We start from the raw sequence: 21,263 nt of genomic DNA, 5'->3' as shown, positions 1-21,263 counted from the left end.
GATCTTCGTTTAACGAACGTATTTTACTCCTCTTGGCGATAGCTATAGGCTTACGAAGATCTAGATCATTTTTTTTTATAACATCCTGTACATTCTCTTAAATCGGTTAAAACGCTATCACGTATATCCTCTTCCGCGTGGATCTTATTATGTTACGTTCGAGGCGCTCATTCATCGTCCCTGAAATTAAATAGAAACGAAACGAGCTACGTTTCATCGTACGATACTGTTTTCTTCTCGAAAGACTCTCATACTATATGAAGCAAGATCGATGATATCATTGTTCGTTCTTGGCGTATATGCTTAGGTTACACGGTCGCTGCTCGCGGATCGTCAGAAAAACGTTTGTCCCCGGTTTAATCGCACGAACCCCTTGTTTAATATGTATTAACGTATATATTTCTTACGAAACCTCTTTGCCACGACTGAAGAAGCTAATTTTCACTCGACAGCGATTCCTGTCGGAACTATGATGCTGTGATTTCGAAGCCACGTTGGCAAGCCTACGTTTATGTACATTGACACGGATTTATTACTCGGCACATATTTGACGTTGTTCTAACGCGACGCCCTAAAACTTCGTGTGTCTACAAATTTTCTGAAAACATACACATGTATCTTAACTTTACGACTGAACGCTTCGCTTCGGTCAACATTACCGACTTTACTTAGTTACTTACGTTCATCGTCTTGGAAACGGCAGAAAATTTTCATAGAGTCTCGCCACGTTATCTTAGGCTAGTTATTGGTTCGAATCGTGATACCTTCGAAATTGGCGATTTCGTGTAAAATATGGATAGTATATAGGTTTCGACAGAGCCTTCTTTTTTTTTACAAAACGATGTTAGTATTTTCTATGAATAGAAATAAGGTTACTATGATAGAAATGTAGAAATAATATAAAATGAATAATATAATAAATTGGCTTATGGCAGTAAATCATTTCTTTCTCGAGAACTGAATATTAATCGCATATTTATGTAACAAAATTAAGGAATCAATAAAACGTGGAGTTGATCGGCGAGGCTTCTGAGAAGTTCGAATATCGTTCTCGTCAAATAGTCGAATCGAAGAGTTTGATCTGGGAACGAAGTGATTATATAGAGCGAGGAACGTTATTCGCGCGCGTTTCGTATTTTCACGCGACCTACATAAGTGATTATGATTAACCGAGAAAAATAGCGGGTCGACATTCCGCCTTGGCTGGAGAGTACGGCACCTGGACGCGGTTAGCGTCGTGCAGGGATGCGCCTGCCACAATGCACCGTGTGCAATTTCACTTACTTTCGCCGCTAATTAATCGAGCGCACTTCTAGACGGCCGACTTGCCCCGCTCGTGAGGACCAGAGAAAGGTACTATGCAAATTCCATCGAAAAAACGAAACACGTGCCCTTCCCCCACTCCTTCTGCCGTTCTTTTATCGCGAGCCGCTTCGTTGCTTCACGCTTCGTTGCTTCTATTAAATATCGTCATTGTGCCGCCAGACGATGCTTCGTTCCTCTGACGCGACGTTCAGGTGAGCTCGTAAAGCCAGAAAAAGTCAAACACCACGAATTTTGATGAATCGTTGAATTTTCGTTTCAACCAAATTATTATTTCACGAATAGGATGTATGATGTTTATCGCGTTGGAAGAACAATTTTGAAGTTTGGAGAGACTTGGGGGAAAAATAAAACTTCAGATGGGACCTCTCTACTAGATTTCGGATCGTTCTTTGTATCCTTAACTGGTATGGTTTAATAGAAATATATTGACTTGCCGCAGATATATATAATTGAAAATGTTGAAATGGGTCTGACTTCTAGGAAAACTCTACATCTTCTCTAGTGTTTAGTTTTTGGTATAACGATTCTCTTTACAGCGGCTTCTTTGGTCTCTGTTATAGTACCGCGGAAAGATCGTCAACGTACAGACAATGTCAACGATGAAGCGCAAATGCCGACAAGCCGAAAGGGTTGGAAAACTTCGATAAGCCTAACGGCCATCAATATATTTCGGCACCGGAGCCGTTGATGTTCAGTTAGCCACTGGACAGTGAAGAGTCGTTAATCGAAAGTTGTCATATTACACTACTGCATTAAGTTCAAGTTAAATAATCATCTTTTTCTGTTTAATCCACTGTAATATATCCATCTATCAATAAATTATCATATAGGATAGAAACCACTGGAAATCTTAATTTCTAACATTTCTGATAAAGAAATCTTATAATACATTCATCCACGCGTTTGCTCTCTCTGTTTCGAGATATATGAAATCTCAAGAGAAAATTATCGAGACATTTGGCATCGTGTGTTATTTGAGTTAAGGGTTAATTATAGTTGTATAACGATATATAATATGTATAGTTTGTATTATAGGATATAGTTGAGTTAACGGTTACATTTTCAGTCAAATTCAAGGATGTCGCGATAAAAAGCACATAATTAGTATTATATATATATAGTATTCACGGTTAAGCTTATAAAAGACATCTGAAAGGTAATCTAGTCTCTTCAATGAGCTCTATTAAAATGTAAGGACACGGTTACCCTATATATCTCGCTATTACAATGTCTTTAGTCGTCCGACAAAGTTGGCTACAGCGCTTGCGAAATACCGGAAACGTTTTCCTTAACGAGCATCGACTGCAACAGCTCTCGGCTATCAAGATCCAGAAAACCTCGTACGTTGACGTATCGCGGAAAGAATTCGTACTTTTTCTTACAATCTCTCCACACCATCAATGTGTCTAACCGCGCTCTCAAATCGAATCAAATTATTCAACATGAAGGACGCGACAAATGATCTATGGAGCAACGTCATCAACCTGATTATACTTGGCAAATGTAATAACGTAATGGGGACGTGCGTAAGGCGAACATTGTTGAGTTTCAACGACTTAATTTAGTAAGACAGACGAACAGTTTTGGGACGCTTAGAAATCACGTTGACCAACTTCACAAATTAAATCGCACAGACGAACGACAATTACAAACATTGTTTCTAAAAAATTTTCTTAGAATTTACAGTTATTTACGCTTTCTCTATTTCTGGTAAATAATTTTATGAAAATAAGATTTTTTTCGAGCTATTGAATACTATTGTAAAATTGCTAGCTTGAATAAGAACCGGAGTTAATTAATTTGCCTTTTCGACGATTCAATTGTCGCGCATCGTATAAAATATGTGTCCTAATACTTACGAAGTATACGTAGGAAATTCAGTATTCGATAAGAATCTAGAGTGTCGCGGGCTTTGTTCGCGTCTCGGGAGAAACCTAGTTCTTTCTCTATCCTCGTGCATACACAGGAACATCCGGCGTCGACTGACAAAAACTTTAATCACAATTAAGACAATTTCACGGCAGGAATGGGCATTGTGTCGAGAGAATCTGTACCGTCGCGAGCCGGCCCACTCCGGTTCTCTCGTGTCGGCGTGAGGTGAACGCTCGTAAGCCTCGAAGGATAGAAAGAGCGTCGTCTCTCCCAGCTCTTCGAGGCTCTATCGAGAACAGCTCGAGATGTGCCACGAGCCGCGTGTTGCCAATGTCGGAGGATAATTGATGATAGTTGCTTAGCAGTCGACGACGACGCACAAAAGATTCCCGGGCTCCTTCTCTCCCCTGGCCACGGCTACGTATAAAAATTTAAATTAGTACGATAAAAGAGCATTCAGTTACGTGTTCTTCCTTTCTTTCTCTCTTCGTGCTCTCGAATACCAGCCGGGCCAAGGTACGTTATTGTTCCAATGAATTATGTTACCGGCCACGCTTTGTAATGAGTTCGAAGAGAGCTGAAGGGGTGTGAAGCGGACGCGAGTGCTCGAAGGCTCGTTTCCTCGATAGAAGGCTATGTTTAGGTTGTTTCAATAAGATTGATGGAGTTAGATTTTTTTTCATGTTGCCCCCTGTATAATTATATCGTTAATTGATTCATAGGTACGGATAGATGTTTGGAGTTATACGTATTTGAGCAAGACAAACGTTTTTGGAGATTTACACGATTTTTGTAATTTATCTCCGTGAAGATAGGACAACCTTGTTAGCTCACTTTGGAATTAATCTTTGTAGACCTAGTTTCACGTCTGTGATAACTAACACGACTTTGTATTATTCTATGGGTGACATAAGATTCTGTGTTCTCTGCTTCGAAAACATTGAGATATGATATTAAACCGTAGTCTTCTGACATTTCTCTAACAAGATAAAAACAACGAACACTCGATAACAAAGTTATTTCGGCTTATTCACGCCTCGGTAAATAAATATCACAAAGGAACTAGCAAAATATTACTCGTAACATCTATCCATTTGGACAATCTAAGATGGTATTTATTTTATTTCCTTTACTCAAGATAGCGGAGCGTGAACTCGGTCACAACGAGAAAAGAATAAATCCGCCCGGTAAATAAAAGATCAACCGATAAACTACCGAAACTTGTGAATTGTTATCGGATTATTTGTCAGTTAGACCACGCGCTGTTCTTCACTTGCGCAACGCGTTGTTTGAGTATACGCGCGAAGGCCGATAAATTTTGAATATGCGGCGCATTCGTCTCTCGCGCATCTATCCGCGCAGGCGCGCGCATTCGCGCGTTTCAATTTAACTCGCGCGCTTGGCGCGCCAACGCGAATGAAAGTGACTCACGCAACCGTCCGTTCGGTTGCGGTTTTTTTTCGGTGTGCCGTTAATTATATCGTTCACGCAATACGTTGCAGAAATACATGCAATTAATTTGCTATCGTGAGATCGTATTTAGGTAGAAGATTCAAGAATTTAGACAGGAAACTTCTTGGGATAGAGGTGTATAGAAGCTTAGTAAGATTAAATGTGATTTGGGAGATAGAGCTTCGATATTTTTTGCAGATTTCCTTTTTATAGTTTTATATGGTTATTACTATTTTTAACTAACATTAGAGCTGCCTAACTAGTCAAAATTATCGGTATCAAACTTTTTGTTTTTGCAGTCATGAGAAATGTGCAAGGATTTTTTATATTAACGTTACTTCTATTAACTTATATTGCTTCAGTTTTAACCAACTATTATAACAGAAATAGCCAGTAGCGTGTTTTAGTTGGAAATTATTTTTGGAGGGGTTTAGAGCAATAAACTCTACATTTTATCGCATATTTCTATTCATTAATAACGTTGATAGATGAAAGTATTCTTACATGTATGAAAGAATTTAGATAATTGAAATATTCAAATTTCATTTTCCCCCATTTGGTTGGTATACGGTTCGTGCATCGAACACTCAGCGAGCACTTTCAGTTCTGCTCCGCGAGGCGACGGTGTAATTACTCGGACTTTCTGTTGCACGCGTACCGAATCCCCCATCTGCATACAAACTGCGCCGGCATCCACCTTGATTAATATTAATTTTTTCACAATGGATTTTGTCGCGACGAGAGCGTGAGATAGTTCCTGTCTCGTTATTTGCCTTACGCGTTTGATAGCCGTGAAATTCATGCTACGATTTCCTCGTTTGCGTTGCTGGAGATGTCTCGTTCGAACGATCAGAATGAGGCTTCTTTCACCATTGAGAAGATCGGTGGAAGAGCTCGACGTTCGAGATACCTTGAACCTAACGACTATAAGGGTGAGAAAATTCTCTTTGTTGTCACGCATTCGTATTCTATATCAATAAATAAATTCATCGGAAGTAAAAATTCACTGTATCTACCGTACACCGTGAAATTTTTAAACGTTTATGCACAAACATCGCTTCTTAGTCAATACGACTGTTGAAGAAGCGTTTACCAGCCTCGTTATCATCCTTACGTGAAAGATCGAAGATTTACGAGTTTGTTCGAAGGTGATCACAAATTCCGCGTGAGAATCGAAACCAGGCCAACCGCAGAGGTATTTACCGTTTTTCAGCAACGTCGATGTTCCATGTGTCGGGAACTGTAAACTAAGTAGAACAGCGAGGATGCACCGGAGCATTATCGATTGTCAGGAAGTTATTGCGTAAAGTTAGGAGGCGCCAAGTTCGTAACGTGATTTCCTAGCGGGACAAGAGCTTTTACGAAAGTCTCGACGATTGTGTGGGAGCGAGGGGTTGTTTTCGTGGAAAAATACACGAGTTCCATCGATCACTTAACGATAACTAATATTGTCCGAACGTCTCTTCCGGCATAGTGATCCTATCGTGCGGCAAAACACGAGAACACCGCCACTTTTGAATAATTATTACATCCGTAGCGGGGTAACGTAACGGTCTATCGCTTTCACTAAGAGATTCGTGTATAAACGTTGGGCGAGGTCAGTCTAGTACGTCGTCCATGATTGATCGGTATTAAATTTGTATTTGTGTTCCACCGCGGGCAAACTAGATGATAATAGCTGTAAACATCTCAGCTTCTATCTTCGATCTGGATGTTGACCTTTCCCGCGATGTGAAACGTGGCTCCGCCGATTGTATGCTCGCTAGACACGATGTACAGGCTATTCGGAATATGTGTAGTGAAATATTAGATGCTTCAGACTCGTTGCATTCGAAACGAAGTATAATAATCACGAGCCACTCGTGATTGAACCATTCAAAAAGCGATTTTTTTTTTTTGAGTCACTTAAACAATGGGATTAGCCATGACTTTGACAAGTTCGTTTGTCATCGTTGATTTTAATAATTCCAATAACTTGGAAGATCTCGATGGACTGACACAGCTATTGATTATCTACGAATCTACGTATATTGATAACTTTAATGATTTCAATGTAGTCCGTAATCAGTCAAGATAGGCACGTAATTGTCAGTGGATCGCGCCAGGCACGGCTAGGTCTTTTAAGAGTCAGGATAAACGAATGCAGTATCGTTTCAGCGTAGGGACATCGTACGGTGAAGAAGCGCGCACGAGATTCGTATCTTTATTTATAATGTTATTAGAGTCGGCGTTCACACGAGTAACTGTACAGAGAGTCGTGGCACCGGCGATAAATTGAAACACTTCGTTCCTTAGTTGGCTTCTGTGTACATACATCGCGCGACGTTCCACCGTAAAGTATCAAGAGTCGCTTGGTATCTACTCGTTTGATTACAATCTTTGTTCCCCTCGTGGGATCAGCTACCACGCGACTACCTCTGTTTTCGGTGTAAACTCCGTAAAATATAGGAAGGTGCGAGTTCTAACCTGAAATTTATTTAACCTTCGATTGATAACGCCGCCATGGTGCGTGTATCCACTTTGCCCTCTTTCTTTTTTTTCGCTTAACGCAACAATAAGGATTACTAGATTCCTCGTACAATGGACCCTCAGGCAAATATTACAGATTTAATTTCAAGCGAATTAATGGCTGCTAATGAACGAAATGGAGGAGGAAACGCGAGGATACACATACCGGTAAAGGTCAGGCAATAAATACCGACTCATTAGCCGACAAGAAAGCGCAGCAACCGCGAGAGACTCTCTTCGGTGAACGGAACGAGCGTTTGTGTCTCCGCGTTTCCCGCTTCCGGTTGCTCGTATTTTTCGTCGTTAACGCGGTTCGTTACTCTTGTCCTCCCTTCTTATCTCCATTTTTCTTACTTTTTTGTCTGCTCTTTAAAGCATCTAATCCGTTCCGTCTTTCACGTCGCGCGATCCACGTCGTCGCACTAAATCAATCAGATGATAAACAGTGATAGCATATCGGAACAATGTACAATAGAGGTTTCTCGCCTATTGTTACGAATTATCGGCACTGATCGTTCGTTTCTTTAATAAGCACGCCTTTTGTTTAACGCGTATCGCGTGGCCCTGCCTTTCTTCCCTTCTCTCTCACCCTTTTACGCTCTCTCTCTTTCCCTCTTTCTCTTTTTCTCCACGTGTTTCGATACGCTTTCCGCAAATACGGAAACAGACTGAAATGGAACTCGTAGAAATTCTTCCTGCTTGTCGCTGATACCACGGCGCAACAACGCGACGATACAATGAATGGCGAACCACGGTTATGGTAAGATTTATCGCGGCCAGGAAGAGTTTACCTACATAATTATTTATCCGATTCGATAGGAGGTTTCGATAAATGGCACAAGTCTTTGTTCGACGCGTGTAACTCGAAAAAATACACGCCTCTCGTCGCCTGACCAATTAATATTCGATAATAACGGTGGTTGTTAATTGATCGGGGGTGAAGCGTGCAATTACGCTATGATTAAAGTGCAAGGACGACACGTAATGTGTTGGCTGTTGATCGAGTCGATTATCGATCGTTCGTTTGCAAATATACCTCGAGATAAAGGTAAAATTGTAATTGAGCGCTCAAAACGCGTACGAAACTTTCACCTTCGCGATCTGGCTGCTGATCGTGAATCGTGTAAGTCGATAACGATCGCTGGTTGGGTAATTTTAGTGGAATGTGTTCCGGTAAACAATGGTTGAATCAAATGGTTAGTCTCGGTTTTATAAGACTGACGGAGAATGATGATTCACTGGCATTGAAACTGAACTATTTTACTTTTGGAATTTAGGAAAAATGTGGTGTTGAATTGTTCAGATATGGTCCTCTTTTACGGAATCTCAAGTCTGTAAAAAGTATATATTTTCAGATTGTTTCGTTCCTAATACCAGCTTTATTTGATGTTTGCGAAATGGTGTTTAGATATTAACGTTGACTGTTATCGGGACTTAATTCATGCATATATAAAGATCAATCTACAATCATAAAATATTTCGCGTAATCTGATTTCAAATAGAGATCTAATGGCAAATAGAGACCTAATGGAAAATAGATAGCGTAAAACCGAGTGGTCTCAATTCAAGGAACATATATAAGCGAAAGTGGAAATAACATTAACAAAGTATGAATAACATTACGTAGCAACTATTGTTCCTTTCAAGTCGAGTAAAATAACTGGTTTCGCGTTAGTAAGTTGGTTTCGAGCTATTTGAATACAAGCGACTCGAAACCGAGAGACCTGTCTAACGAGGACGAGCATAGAAACTTGAAAGAATATTTCAACTTAAATGACAAGTTCACGCTGGTCAGATGGTTTCAAGTCGCTTGAATCCAGATAACATAACAGGTCTCATTCGGGTTATTCTAATTAATTACACCTGAATTTATCTCTCTAAATTATTACACTCTTATGAAACGCTATTCTTGTTATAAATTTAAAGAACGCTCGTCGAACAGCGAAAAGGTTAACAGAAATAACTTTTTTTTCATTAATCGCGTTTCTGCATTTCAAACGAAGCATGTTCAGGACAAGAACGCTACAGGCTATTAAATTTTTTTCTTACGTAATCATCGAACGCAAGCTTAACTGGACAGTTATAGCATCTGGTAACGACTGATTTATTCGACGTTCCTCGAATTTCTTCGTGTCACGCGTTTCTAATTAGATTCGCAATTACCCAGGTATTAATTCGAAAGCTCTTTAGATCGGGGCGATATCTGGTGCTCGGTTAGCCGCGGTCGCGTTCCCCGCAAGATCATCCTCGTTAGACGATTATCCATTTAGTGGAGCGGATCTTGACTCGCCATCGATGAATTATGCATTTCCGTCGCATTGTTACGCGGCCAGTGGCATTTTAATCGAGAATTAGATTCCGATGTTACGATTCTTAGTATGAGTTTAATTTTCATTCCATCCGTTCCCACCTTCCAAAGGTTGAAAGAATTATGGTGGCGATGACAAGATCGGATAATTATGATCGGTGGTGTGTGAATCGCAGCCTTTCTTTATCTATCGTCTTACAATGCTTCTTGAATATTCGTTTCATATGGAAAAACGTTCGGTGTTTGGTAAAAAAATTCTTAGATAAAGCGAACATGATGATTTATGTTTTCACGTGTTTAATCGTGAAGTGATATTACAATCAGGAAATTAAGAATAATATTTATTATACTATTCTCTTATGATCTTTCTGATCTGTATACATCTGTTTATTTTCACGATATTGCTTCGATTATAATCATCGATGTACAATAGATGTAATTACACATGACAAGTTGTTAGGTAGTTGATGACAGTTCTAGAACTAAGAGGGAAATTATAACAACGTTTATATGGTCTAAAGTTCTTCGATTTAACAATAGGAGTTACAGATTAATAAACGATGTACGCTAAACGGGATAGGTTATTGTTATCGTTGAATGATTTCCTAGGTGCAATAGATCACGATTACCACGAAGCTACTTAGCATTCGAACATAGTACCGTCGATTCACTCTCTGAAAGGTTCGTATCATCGTATTCATATTTGAATCACGAACGATCATTATAAAGCGTGATCTCTATCTAGCATTTCGATGTGTACTTCCGTCTTCAAAAGGAAGAGCCCGGAGGTTTCTCAGAATAAACCGTTGCGATTAATCATCGCTGGTTAAACAATGACGCGCCTAATGTAACGAATTCCAAGTTCGTCGAGTCGAATTATACGATTCCTTTCTACCATTAATTCGAGAGCAACTCTTTAATCGCCACCTAAACCCGATCATGGCGCTTACGAGCCTGCGAACCGCTCTTTGATTCTCGCATCATTCGCTGAAACAACGATTTTTCCCATTATTCCCTGCCTTGAGAAACTTCAGCGTGCCGCGAATCGTATCTTTCATACCGATCTACGACTCGGTCGCTGGAAAAATGTTCCAGGTAAATCGTGTTGCATTTTCTCGATGCAGTGGAAACTTCGTGACATGAAACTAGTCTACTTCTGTTTTCTACAGTGAAGTTGAAACTAGAGATATATACTGGATCACGAAACTATTTGAACGCTTACCATAGAAAACCTGTACGTATTATATAAAATATTTTGAAACATTTAGTAAACCTCGATATTTACTGGAACTCAGACACGAGACCTTAATTTTTTATTACATATATGCCTGCGATAAATATCCTCTGATTTGTACGTACATTTTCAGATTAGTTCCAAGTTTCAGCAATATAGTCACGAAATTTCAGGATGTTTTATACAAAAATCACACAATACACGCGTCACAGTTTTCGAAGATAGGTATTAAAATAGTTTCGCGAGCTATTGTATTGTACTATAAATCCCAGTCAATCTTACGATTTTCAAGATACCTTTAATTAACTCTTCAAAGTTCTTCGAGCAACACGGAAACGCTTATCGGTTGTTTTTGCTGCAAAGGATAATTAACTTCTTTGCTGGCGCGGAGAGAACCAGCCAAGCTATCGATCGAACGACAATTACAAAAACGTCGATAAAATTTTATAATGAAATTTATCGGTTGCGTATTTTCTTCTCACCTAGCGTGCGCATCATTGTGCCTCTTAAATCAGCCGGAAAGAAGACGAGCCGTGGTAAGAGAGTACGCATTACGTTGGCTGACGCGAATCAATTGCGAAAGAAGCTTCCTCGCCTCATTAAGATCCTCGACGCAATCAAACGTGCGCGCGACCGCCCAGCCACAATAGCACGTGCAAACGAACGCTCCATGTTACCAATGAAACTCTCTTCGAGAACTCTATGGAGAACTATGGCGAACAATGTTTTCCTACTGTGTTTTTATCCTCCGTGTACGGGGAATCAATGGATGATCGAACTAAAGTCGTTAAATTAAATCGGATTAAAATAACGTTTGCATGTTCTCACGAGCAAATTTTAGAGAGAACTTCAAATCTATGGATTGCTTGCAGCGTTGATTTAACGATAGATAGAGAGTAATTACTTAAATTCCTTGTTTCGTGATAACCATTATGCGTTTGATTTTCAAATCCTTCAACGTATATTGAAATTTCCTTCGAGTGGTTTCCAAAGTTGTTTTATTTTACTCTTCGTTAGGTCTCGGAATATTCAAAGCACCTAAGGTTGTAGCGTTCCTAATCTGAAATCTTCGTACTCGAGAGCGAATTATATAAGCAAATTATAACGAGCCTCGTTTTTCACGCATCACGCTCATTGCTAATCGCGTGCTATTTTAATCTCCCGATGCATGATCTAACCATTTATTCGAAACGCGTTATCGAATCTATGTATGTATATCGTAGAGTGTTTCTAACGTTAAACATCATATGTTGAGAAATTAAGTAAATGAAAGAAAGTGCATGTTCTTTCTTCCTGAAATTATAAAAAGATATCCGTGTTGAAAAAGCTAAGACATAAACTACGACGACTACACGATGATTTAATCTAAGTGTAACTTTAAGGATGAGATTAGTAGTTCTGTTTATAGATACGATCGTACTTAGTATCATTGCATCGATCAAAGATCTCTTTCTAATAAGTCTCCGATTGAAATTTTGTTTGCCCACATGTCCGTACCTCTGTCGATTCTGTTGTTTCAACTGTTCGAAACGTGATTATATATCACGATCGCTGACCAATTTTACAATCATCCTATATCATGACTTTGACATAACCTAACATCGAGTAAATTAAGCAATCAAACAAGGTCCAACGAGGGATGAATCTAAAACGGTTCATCGAACAAACTCTGGTATAAGAAAGAAGATTGAAGATGGTTGGAGCGGATGCCAGGATCGTATCATCGACGCCTGGCATCGATATTTCCTGCTCTCGCTGGATTGATCTACAGAGTGGAAAGATTAAAAGGAAGAAGAAAGGCTTGGTAGTTGAAGGCGGGCTCTCTTTCTCTTTGCTCTCGTATATTTAGAGCAACGAAGAAGTGGGATTCGCACTTAGAGCGTCTGACAATTTGATTGCTATCCGGCAGCGATATCGCAACATCGTCGAACCAGGACAGTCGAGTACACCGGCGATTTATCTTGATTTACACGTGATCGTGATGCCGGTTACCCCGTAATTGAATCATAGCGCTTCGGCTCGGCCGTGCACATTCTTTACCAAGAGCGAGTCGACTCGTGGCGATTCCCGGTCGCGATTCATCGCTCACGCGCCCTCCCCTCTTGCGCCTGTAATTTGCGGTTTTGGAGACAAGACGTACTGCTGAACTCGTTTACCGAGCAAGCACACGTTATTACGTGAATATGGGTTAACTGAACGATGACACGTTATTTTTGACAGAAAGTTTCAAGTTGCTGGTGTTTAGAATCTTTGGGTAAAAATTAGCGATTGACGATTAACGAATATAGTAGGTGCGAGACTTAAAAGCGAGTCTCTAGTCATCCTACGCGGTCTCGCCTCGGCCCACGTTGTCCCACGAGTGTAACGCGAACCAATAATCGTGAGAACAATCAATTATTGTATTTAATAGGTAAGAAGAATAAGAATAGGGAAATCTTAATCTTTCTATTATTAAGTCTTAATAATACATGATAATATGCAATGCCTATTTAAAGTCGATATTACAAGAGTAAGCGAGTAAAAAAATTTCTTTTTATCTGTACACACTTTACAAAGGTTCGGGTGGGAATGAGGTCGTGCGGTGTCTCGAATGTTTTTGTATCGCATAGAAAGTGACATTTTTGCGAGGTTAAATTCACTGGTAAAAATCGTTTGCCCGTTATATATTTTATAATTTAGCAATTTTCACGACCAATCGTGATTCAGTGATCGACGCGAGGAATTGGATTTTTAATTGACAACGAACGCGCGATTTTGCACAAGGGAAGTTGAAAAAGACGAGCTAATAGTACACGGTACGCCCGATTTGCATACAAATTTGCAATGACTTTCTCGTTAGCGGTGATATTCGAGGGTCCCCTGTTGATCTATCACGATCCCAACTGCATTGTTGATGAAACGCGGAAGAGGTTCCCTTGGTGCTGACTTCTCCTGATAGATGGCGCCAGTCTATCCACCCATCAAACTTGCATATTGCCATTTTTTGCCCATTCTCCTGCCATATCCGTGCCGAATAACGGTGATCGAACTTTGTCGCACTTTCCAGACACGATTAACAATTTGGAATTTTTAATATCGGTGACACAGTTTCGTTTTTACTTGAAGGAGTCTGTGATGGTACCACGATTGTACTCTTCGAGTTTCACAGATTAAGTACCTTGCAATTGCAGTACCATGTCTTCGTCTTCAGAAAAATCGATCTTTTTATGGTCTTTGCCTTTAAAAATTGGAATTATAGAATTTTATACCAATGTTTAATCGATTACACGGACAAAGAAATTTTAAGAAAGTAACGAAAGGCATTGATTATTTTCTTTAAATAGTTGGAAATTTTTAATTACATAATTGAAATTTCGTTGTTGATCAGAATTAATACGGTGCCATATAATTCCTGGAACGTCGTATTTTCGCATTTTTTTTACCAGAGGAGGAAGGTACAATTAGAAACGCATTTATCTAAGTTGCATTGATAAAACAAAACGTGAATGGAATAACAAGAGCTCAAAAGGTTTCTCTTCCGTGGCGAGTTCGAAAAATATCAGGTTCGATCTGTATTCTGCGTGAAATTCATCTGTGAAATTGATCATCGACGAAATGTATGAACCGTCAGCGTGGTTTCGTTACGAGGATCTCTATCGTAAGATTTATCGTTGAAAATCATAATCGTATAATATTAAAGGATCCCCGGTGGAAGTGAAAACAGATGAAGTTTCGTCCCGTGATATGTAGGATTTTCACTTCGTCGGCCGCGAACGATCACGCGAAGCAATTCGCGTGAGATGAAAGTACGCGAGGAACGAGTGGCCGCGGTGGATTTGCAAGATAAGCGCGGCGAACGAGCCACCCGATAAATTTCGCTCGGCTTTGTTGGACAACGAGGTCTCGACGTTTAAAATGAAAAAAAAAAGAAAAAAAAAAGAACGAAGTAGGAGAAGTAAAAAGTTGATGCTGTTAGGGGAATTGAATACGTTTATACCGTTCTCCGTTTGACTGTAAATATTTACGACTTCATGAAAGGTTTAAAAATGTAAAAATGGAGAAAATTCGTGTGACATGTAAAATTGTTTTTTCTTTATCCGGTCAGAGGAAGATAATTACATACATATTTTCATTACATTGGTTTAATTGTATGTTTCGACGAACATAAGAGATCAACGTCAGATTTCGGTCGGAAGTTCTCTGCGAATTAATCTCCATTGTTGCAACGCGGATTCGGAGCAAGTTGCCGGAATAGCTTTCGAGAGCACGAATGGGACCGGTGCACGCGATTCTACGTAGAAATTAAATTCGACGTTGCGATTGAAATAAGAATTAACTGTTATGATTCCCGGAGAACAGACGTGACTGGAGGCAGTCACGACGCTCTTTCAACTTCGATACCTGGGGCTTCTCTCGGGACTTCCGAGTTTGGGGAATGAATTGGAACTCGGATTATTGGATTGAAATGGCCAGAGAAGAATTTTTCCTTGTAATTCAAGGTTTTTTTTTTGGATGGTCTAAAAATAGATAGAGAAATAGCGTGTATAAACATATATACATAACATAATAAATAATTAAATGCAAGTACGTATCAAAGTTAAACCATCGGTTCGCAATTCGTATCGTATAATATCGTATACCTGACAATATTTATCTTACAGCACTCTTGAATATTCTTGTAATTATTTTTGTCTCGTGTATAATACATGTAGCTTAAAAAGCTTTCTGATTTTAAAGAAACAATGCCTACCTTTAAACATCTACAATTTACCTATCATGCAACGATGGAGATTTCGCGACGAAGATTGACGACCACGGTACGACTCGATAGCGGATGAAAGAGTCATTCGATTGATCGAGTACTGGATGACGGGACGAAAGAGACGATCCAATGAGAAGCGACCTCTCGGTATCTTGCCCTCGCGATTCAACAAAGAAGATGACTGCGACGACATTAAAGACCGTGATTTCATAGTCACGCGAGCAGTCACGAGTGGAAGAGTCGTAACCTCTGTGTTCGCCGATGACAATCGTCGCTTTAAATCCGACAAAACGTATTTTCCTCGCCGATATACAAGCCAGATATAACCAGGCACGGTGAACGTACAATGCGCCATTAAACCGTAAAATTCTCGTCGACATTGATAAATAATTTTGTAGCCTTTCCCCGATGCTTCATGCCGTGGGAAAGCGCATTACACTGATTCTCTTTGCGTCCATTTCTATGCTTCCTTCGCTTTTCCATCGCGCTTGGTTATTTTGCCACGAATTTGCGAAATTACTTCGTTTTACAAATTGGAAGCTGTGAAAGTGTCAAGGTTTTTTATCATCGTGCAAATTGATTTTCAATCGAGGAAGTTGCCCGTAGCAATTATCGAATTTATTTTTGTAGACTCGCTTTTTTCATTTTCTCATTCCGCTGAAACGAAAACGGATATAAAAGGAATGTTTTAAGTCAACGCTCGAGGACAATTTGGAACATTTAAATTACTATTGACACATGGTATTAAAATAGACGAAGCGATAAGGAAAAAAATAATAGTATACGTCTTTAAAAAATTTCCTGGATCACACACAAACACTAGAACATTAAAATACGTCAAGTAATGAAAAAAAAGAGCAGAAAATATCAAATTCCCAATCTCTGCGCGCGAAGCCAAATCGTTTTCAACGATCCTAGATCCAAAATACACTCAAACCAACTCCAAAAACTACCCTAAAATCTCCCGTCATTTAAAAATTCTTCTCGTCCCGTCAACAAATCACTCAACGCGCACGACAGACACACATCACGTAAACTACCCATAATAAATCTCGACGGTGGACCTTTGCCGTAGCACGTTACTTTCATTGAGCTAGTAGCTGGCGTAGAGTCGATGGCAGAGAGAGGACGGTGTTCGATTATCCCCGCGTTGACGGGAGGACCGCGTTCATCACGCATGCCCGTGTAGCGCGCAGAGCCCCGGCACGTCGACGTCGGCTCCGTGGAAACGGCAGATATTTTGACAGTACGCCGCCCTGCATCCTCCGCTCGGTGCCACCCTCGTCGTCACTCCTCTCTCGCGCCCCACTGAACTTTCCGATTCTTCATCTCGTGAAAAAGACAAGGAACTTCCGGTGCAAAGGTTCGAAAGATAGGAGTTTGTGTCGATGGCGTTGTACCAGAGCGCCACTTTCGGAATCAGGTCAGTCGATAGACGTCGAGGCGAGTTTCGCGAGAGTGTTGGTGCGCTCGTGTGCTCGTAGAATGAATGTTCTGGTGGCCCCCAGGGGCGGAGGAGGGCCCAGAGATTTACGTGAATCGGCGAAGGAAAGTCGTGTCACGAGACATCGCGTCGTAGAGGTTTGGTCGTCGGCGAGGGATGGAAAGATGGCACGCGAGCTCGTCGGCTGCACGAGCGATGCGAGGGTGCGGGAATTGTCGCGTTGATCATTCCGCCGCCGCGTTCATCGATCGCCCGCGATGAAAGCCGAATACCGGTGTCACGGTGCTCGAGGCGTATGAAACAGTGACAAAAGCAGCGAGGTGGCCCTCGATGCGTCCTTCGTACGTCTTAATCATGTTTCGAATGTGTCGTCGTGTTTAAGTAGCGTGATGAATGCTTCGTTATGAATACCACGTCCGGTGGTGGGATTTTCGCGATTCTCCATCGTGAAGGGGTGACGTGTAAACGCTGTCGGTCGAACGTCTCGCTAAGGATCGGTGAAACGATATTATTAACGAAACAAGAGAAGGGGGATGATACTCGAGGGAAAAAATGATGCTCTTAACGCGAGTCTGTTAGACTGTTTCGTGCATCGTTAATTCGTTGATGGTCAGTGGTGGAACGAAAGAAAGAAAAAGACAAGCAGGAGGGAGAAGAAAGGAGCGAGGGTATAAGAAAAGGAAAAATCAGTAGACCTTGGCGGCGAATCTCTCGGCGTTAAACCGTTCTCTCGAGCGGGTCTGGACAGATCCCGCGTTGTTCGCGTGTATTCCAAGTGGGCGGATGCCGCTGTCCATACCAAGGACACGTATCCTCGGGCGCGAGACCGCAGAACAATGAGGATTTCAACGTGGAGGCTCGCGAGGATGCCGTGTCGGGAATGCAGAGTCCATAGCGTCTCGTGTCGGTCGTGTCTTCCCTCGTCGTCGGCGTCGTCGTTCCCGTCAACAAGACGCGTCAACCAAACCTAGCTTGGTCTTCGTTCCACGACGACGAAGAAGGACGAGGCGACCACGAGGACGCTGTCTCGTGTGTACTCGTGTTGTGTGTGCGTGTATGCCCCGTGTGTTGCAGCGGCGTGGGAATAAATCGACCACCTAAGCCAGGGTGACACGAGCGTAGAGGTACGAAGAGAGGAAGAAAGGAAGAGAGGAAGAAAGGAAGAGAGAAAGAAAGTGAGAGAGAGAGAGAAAAAGAGAGAGAGAGAGAGAGAGAGACAGAGAACGAAGACGAAAGGAGTCGCGGGAGGACGAAGCACGATAAAAGAGAGGCTAACGAGGCGAACAGGATGAGTCACTTCGACTGGAAGCTGCTGCGCCGGAAGAAGGTACACACACAGCCTGTCTTCGCGACGCGAACACACTTTCCGTGTGCTCCTATTCCGAACTCTTGACCCCTCGCATGCTCCGTCACCGTTACTCGACTTATCGACCCGTGGAAAAATTAGCACGGGGGTGGATCCTGTACGAACGATGGGACGATGCGAGTAGCGGCCAGGTAAATGGATGATGCCTATAATAAAGGCGTTGCTCCGACCGTTACCATCCATTTGTCAATGGTCGCGACCGAGTCGTTGACGTAGTCCGCCTCGTCCGTTGTCGTTCTGGCTTTCCCCCTCTGCTACAGGAGATGGAGATAGCGCTACTGACAGATGGACGATCCTGCTGCAATTTCCTGTAAATGCCATTTTATCGAGGGGTCGGTGAACGGAACCATGAAATTGCGACTTTTTCGGCCAGTATTTTGACGAGGGAAGGTCTGCAGTGGATTTAGGGTGGAGGGTTAATCGGAGCTCGATAATTAACGAAGAACTCGCTTCCTGTTCTTCGAATGGGATTCTTTTTCCCATATTTCCTTCTCTATCCGTGTTTCTTCATCAAATACAGAAACCAGGAATAAGAAAACATTTTCTAAAGCATCGATTGCGATTTGTTTTGGAAGCTTGAAAAAGTAGTCTCTGGAGTTATTTAAGGGTTGGCAGGACAACGCTTTCTGTCTATTGACTTTACTCTACAATTTATATTTTCGCTCTTCTTTCTCAAACACGGAAATCACGATTAAGCAAACATCTCCTAAACTGTCGCATCCTCTAGAAAGTAGTTATATGCACAGCTATAAGACTATTTAGCGATGTAGGTACCACTTGGCCCAGTTACTTCTCAGTTTTGCTACGACGCTATTTGTACACGTTCTTCAACGTTGTAATTCAAGGTTCTTCCGTGCAACTGAAGTCGGTACTTTCATCGAGGCATTGCTGGCTGTAGGGTTCCGCGAGGACAACCAGAGTTAATGGGAATTTCGAGTCAACCGCGTGAACCAGAGCGATCGTGCGCGAGAAACAGAGGCGTGCTTTCTCCGTCGACGGTCGATACCAGAACAAACCGTAGAAAAACCGATGCTTCCGATGAATCTTGGTTAATTAATACCGAATTGCCGCTGGTGGCGCTCCTTTCAGCCTTTCTACGTAAATCTAATATACCCAGCCTCGCGGCGTGTACTGTGTCTTCCCTAGAGTTTCCATTCTCTTCGGGTCCTAGAGTTTCTCCCGAATTCACGATTTGTTGCATAGAGGAGCATAGTTCGATCCATTGATTTTCGATTATCGATTTAGAAGTTAAGTAACTGGTGTGCGCTTGATTGAATGACGAGCTTGTAAATCAAGACTTCCCTAAACAATAATTTTCTAAGTAATAACATTAACGAATTGACAAGTGAGAAATTGTAGATTATGCACTTCTCTTTTATGATTTTATGTCGAGCAGGATAATCGAATGACTCGTAAATGAATGATCGTTTCACTATCAAATTTGTTGTAACCTAATATAAGAGCATCTGTTGGTGCTAATAATTTGCAACGTGAGACAGGATTATCGTTGATACGCTGCGCATATCGTGAGGCGTACACGTGCGCGCAGGCACGATCAACGGAGGGACATCTTTCGATCGATCGAGATGTTTCACGTGGATAAGGCAGGCCACAACTCGCGAGTTAGGTATCGTATCGCGTTGAAAAACAGGCAAGAAAAGTTATATGGAATGATAGGAGGAGCGGGACAGCGTGGTGTGCCTCCAATAATAATCGGCCTGCCGTACAACGTATTATGAAACGCCTTCGTAAATATCATCGAAACAGCCCTATTAGCAAAGTAATGCAAACTTTCCTGCATGAAATTATTGCTCGACACCACCTGGTGAAAGCTACTTACAGCTTAATTCATTTACCTTTGCCAATTATCGCACAGATGTGCGCCCAAGTTCCGCCATCTCCACGAATGTACGTACGGCTTTCGAGAACATATGGTGCTTGTGTTATGACGATGATCGGCGCATGATATAGTTCGATAACGTCTGATGATTTACAATGGCTACAAAAAGTATCGACCACATAGCCTTATTTTGAAAAACAAATTCAAAGGTGAAATTTTGCGTAAATCTTTGATGACTCAAGTTGCGTTCAGAGAGTTAGATATTTTCGTTCTTCTTTCTCTTTCTCTCTCTCTCTTTCTAAATCCATTGCATTGAATTTCTGCGGTTTGACGTTGTACGTTGTTCGTTTCACTTGGAGGTTTCTCTATCGAAACAACGTACCGTGGAAAAAGTAGCCTACGCAAGGAGCAATAAATCGAATCGCGTCTCTGCTCGCGAGTCCTGCGAATCTGAGTAGTGAGAGGACATTATAGCGGCAGCTAAACGATTCCCACGCTCGCAGCCTATCACCTTCTTCATTTTTCGTTTTACCAAGTCCCTGCTTTGTCCTCTCGACACGTCACTTCTAAGTATTCCTGTCATCGATCAAACATGCTTTCATGGAAACTTTGTCTTTTTTTAACTTTATTCGAGTACTCTATGTTGCTGCTTAACTTCAGCTCTATTTAATCGAAAATTTTGTTCCTTGTTCCACTTTTCCACTGAACGTTTCAATCACAAAAAATCGGACAACAGCGTTTCTTTTTCAAAAATGACAAAAGATATTTTTATTGTCCCCATTATTTAAAGATTCATATATATTCTTAACAGAGACGTTTGTACAGTTACAGTACGCTATAATAATTTCTCGTGCTCGTCGTCGAAAGCATCCTTTCTTTCTGCAATTGCGGCAACGAAACGATATCTCTTCCTTTTTGTTGCCTCGGATCATCGTGTTTCCGGTAAAATAGTTGCGCAGAATACGAGCCGCGGTTATTACATAAACCGTTGTTCCTGTGGCGTAGGTTCGATGGTATCGACACGCGGTTTCTCGTAATGGAAAGAGTTTTAAAACGTTTCGGTATTCAAACCGCGACGGGCACGGGATCGTGCTGGGAAACACGAACAGCGGACAAATGGAATAAGCGTTCCTTTACGTGCAAGTTGTGAAATATGGAATCGTCGTCGCGTG

At 41.4% G+C, this 21,263-nt stretch overlaps 1 protein-coding gene and 1 long non-coding RNA gene across 5 annotated transcripts in view; both read left to right on the top strand.

Annotated features, from left to right (window-relative positions):
• Positions 1-21,263, top strand: part of LOC100651955 — a 303,182-nt gene that overhangs the window by 4,184 nt on the left and 277,735 nt on the right. For 2 of the 4 annotated variants that reach the window (XM_048407709.1, XM_048407708.1), the window contains exon 1: positions 18,272-18,382. The exons of 1 other annotated variant lie outside the window; for it this stretch is intronic. In XM_048407709.1, the coding sequence (XP_048263666.1) occupies positions 18,287-18,382 (96 nt within the window). In that variant the 5' untranslated portion in view covers positions 18,272-18,286. Of the gene's footprint in view, positions 1-16,617; positions 18,213-18,271; positions 18,383-21,263 lie in introns of those variants that run through there. One more of the 4 variants, XM_048407711.1, reaches the window with a different exon arrangement.
• On the top strand, positions 1,057-2,137 carry LOC125385483. The gene is made up of 3 exons (XR_007224807.1): positions 1,057-1,517; positions 1,609-1,730; positions 1,887-2,137. It is a non-coding gene; the product is annotated as an uncharacterized LOC125385483 (long non-coding RNA).

The sequence above is a fragment of the Bombus terrestris genome, chromosome 7 (assembly GCF_910591885.1).
Source record: "Bombus terrestris chromosome 7, iyBomTerr1.2, whole genome shotgun sequence".
NCBI lineage: Eukaryota > Metazoa > Arthropoda > Insecta > Hymenoptera > Apidae > Bombus > Bombus terrestris.
The sequence above is the reverse complement of the archived record's forward strand: the minus strand, read 5'-3'. Positions and strand labels throughout refer to the sequence as shown.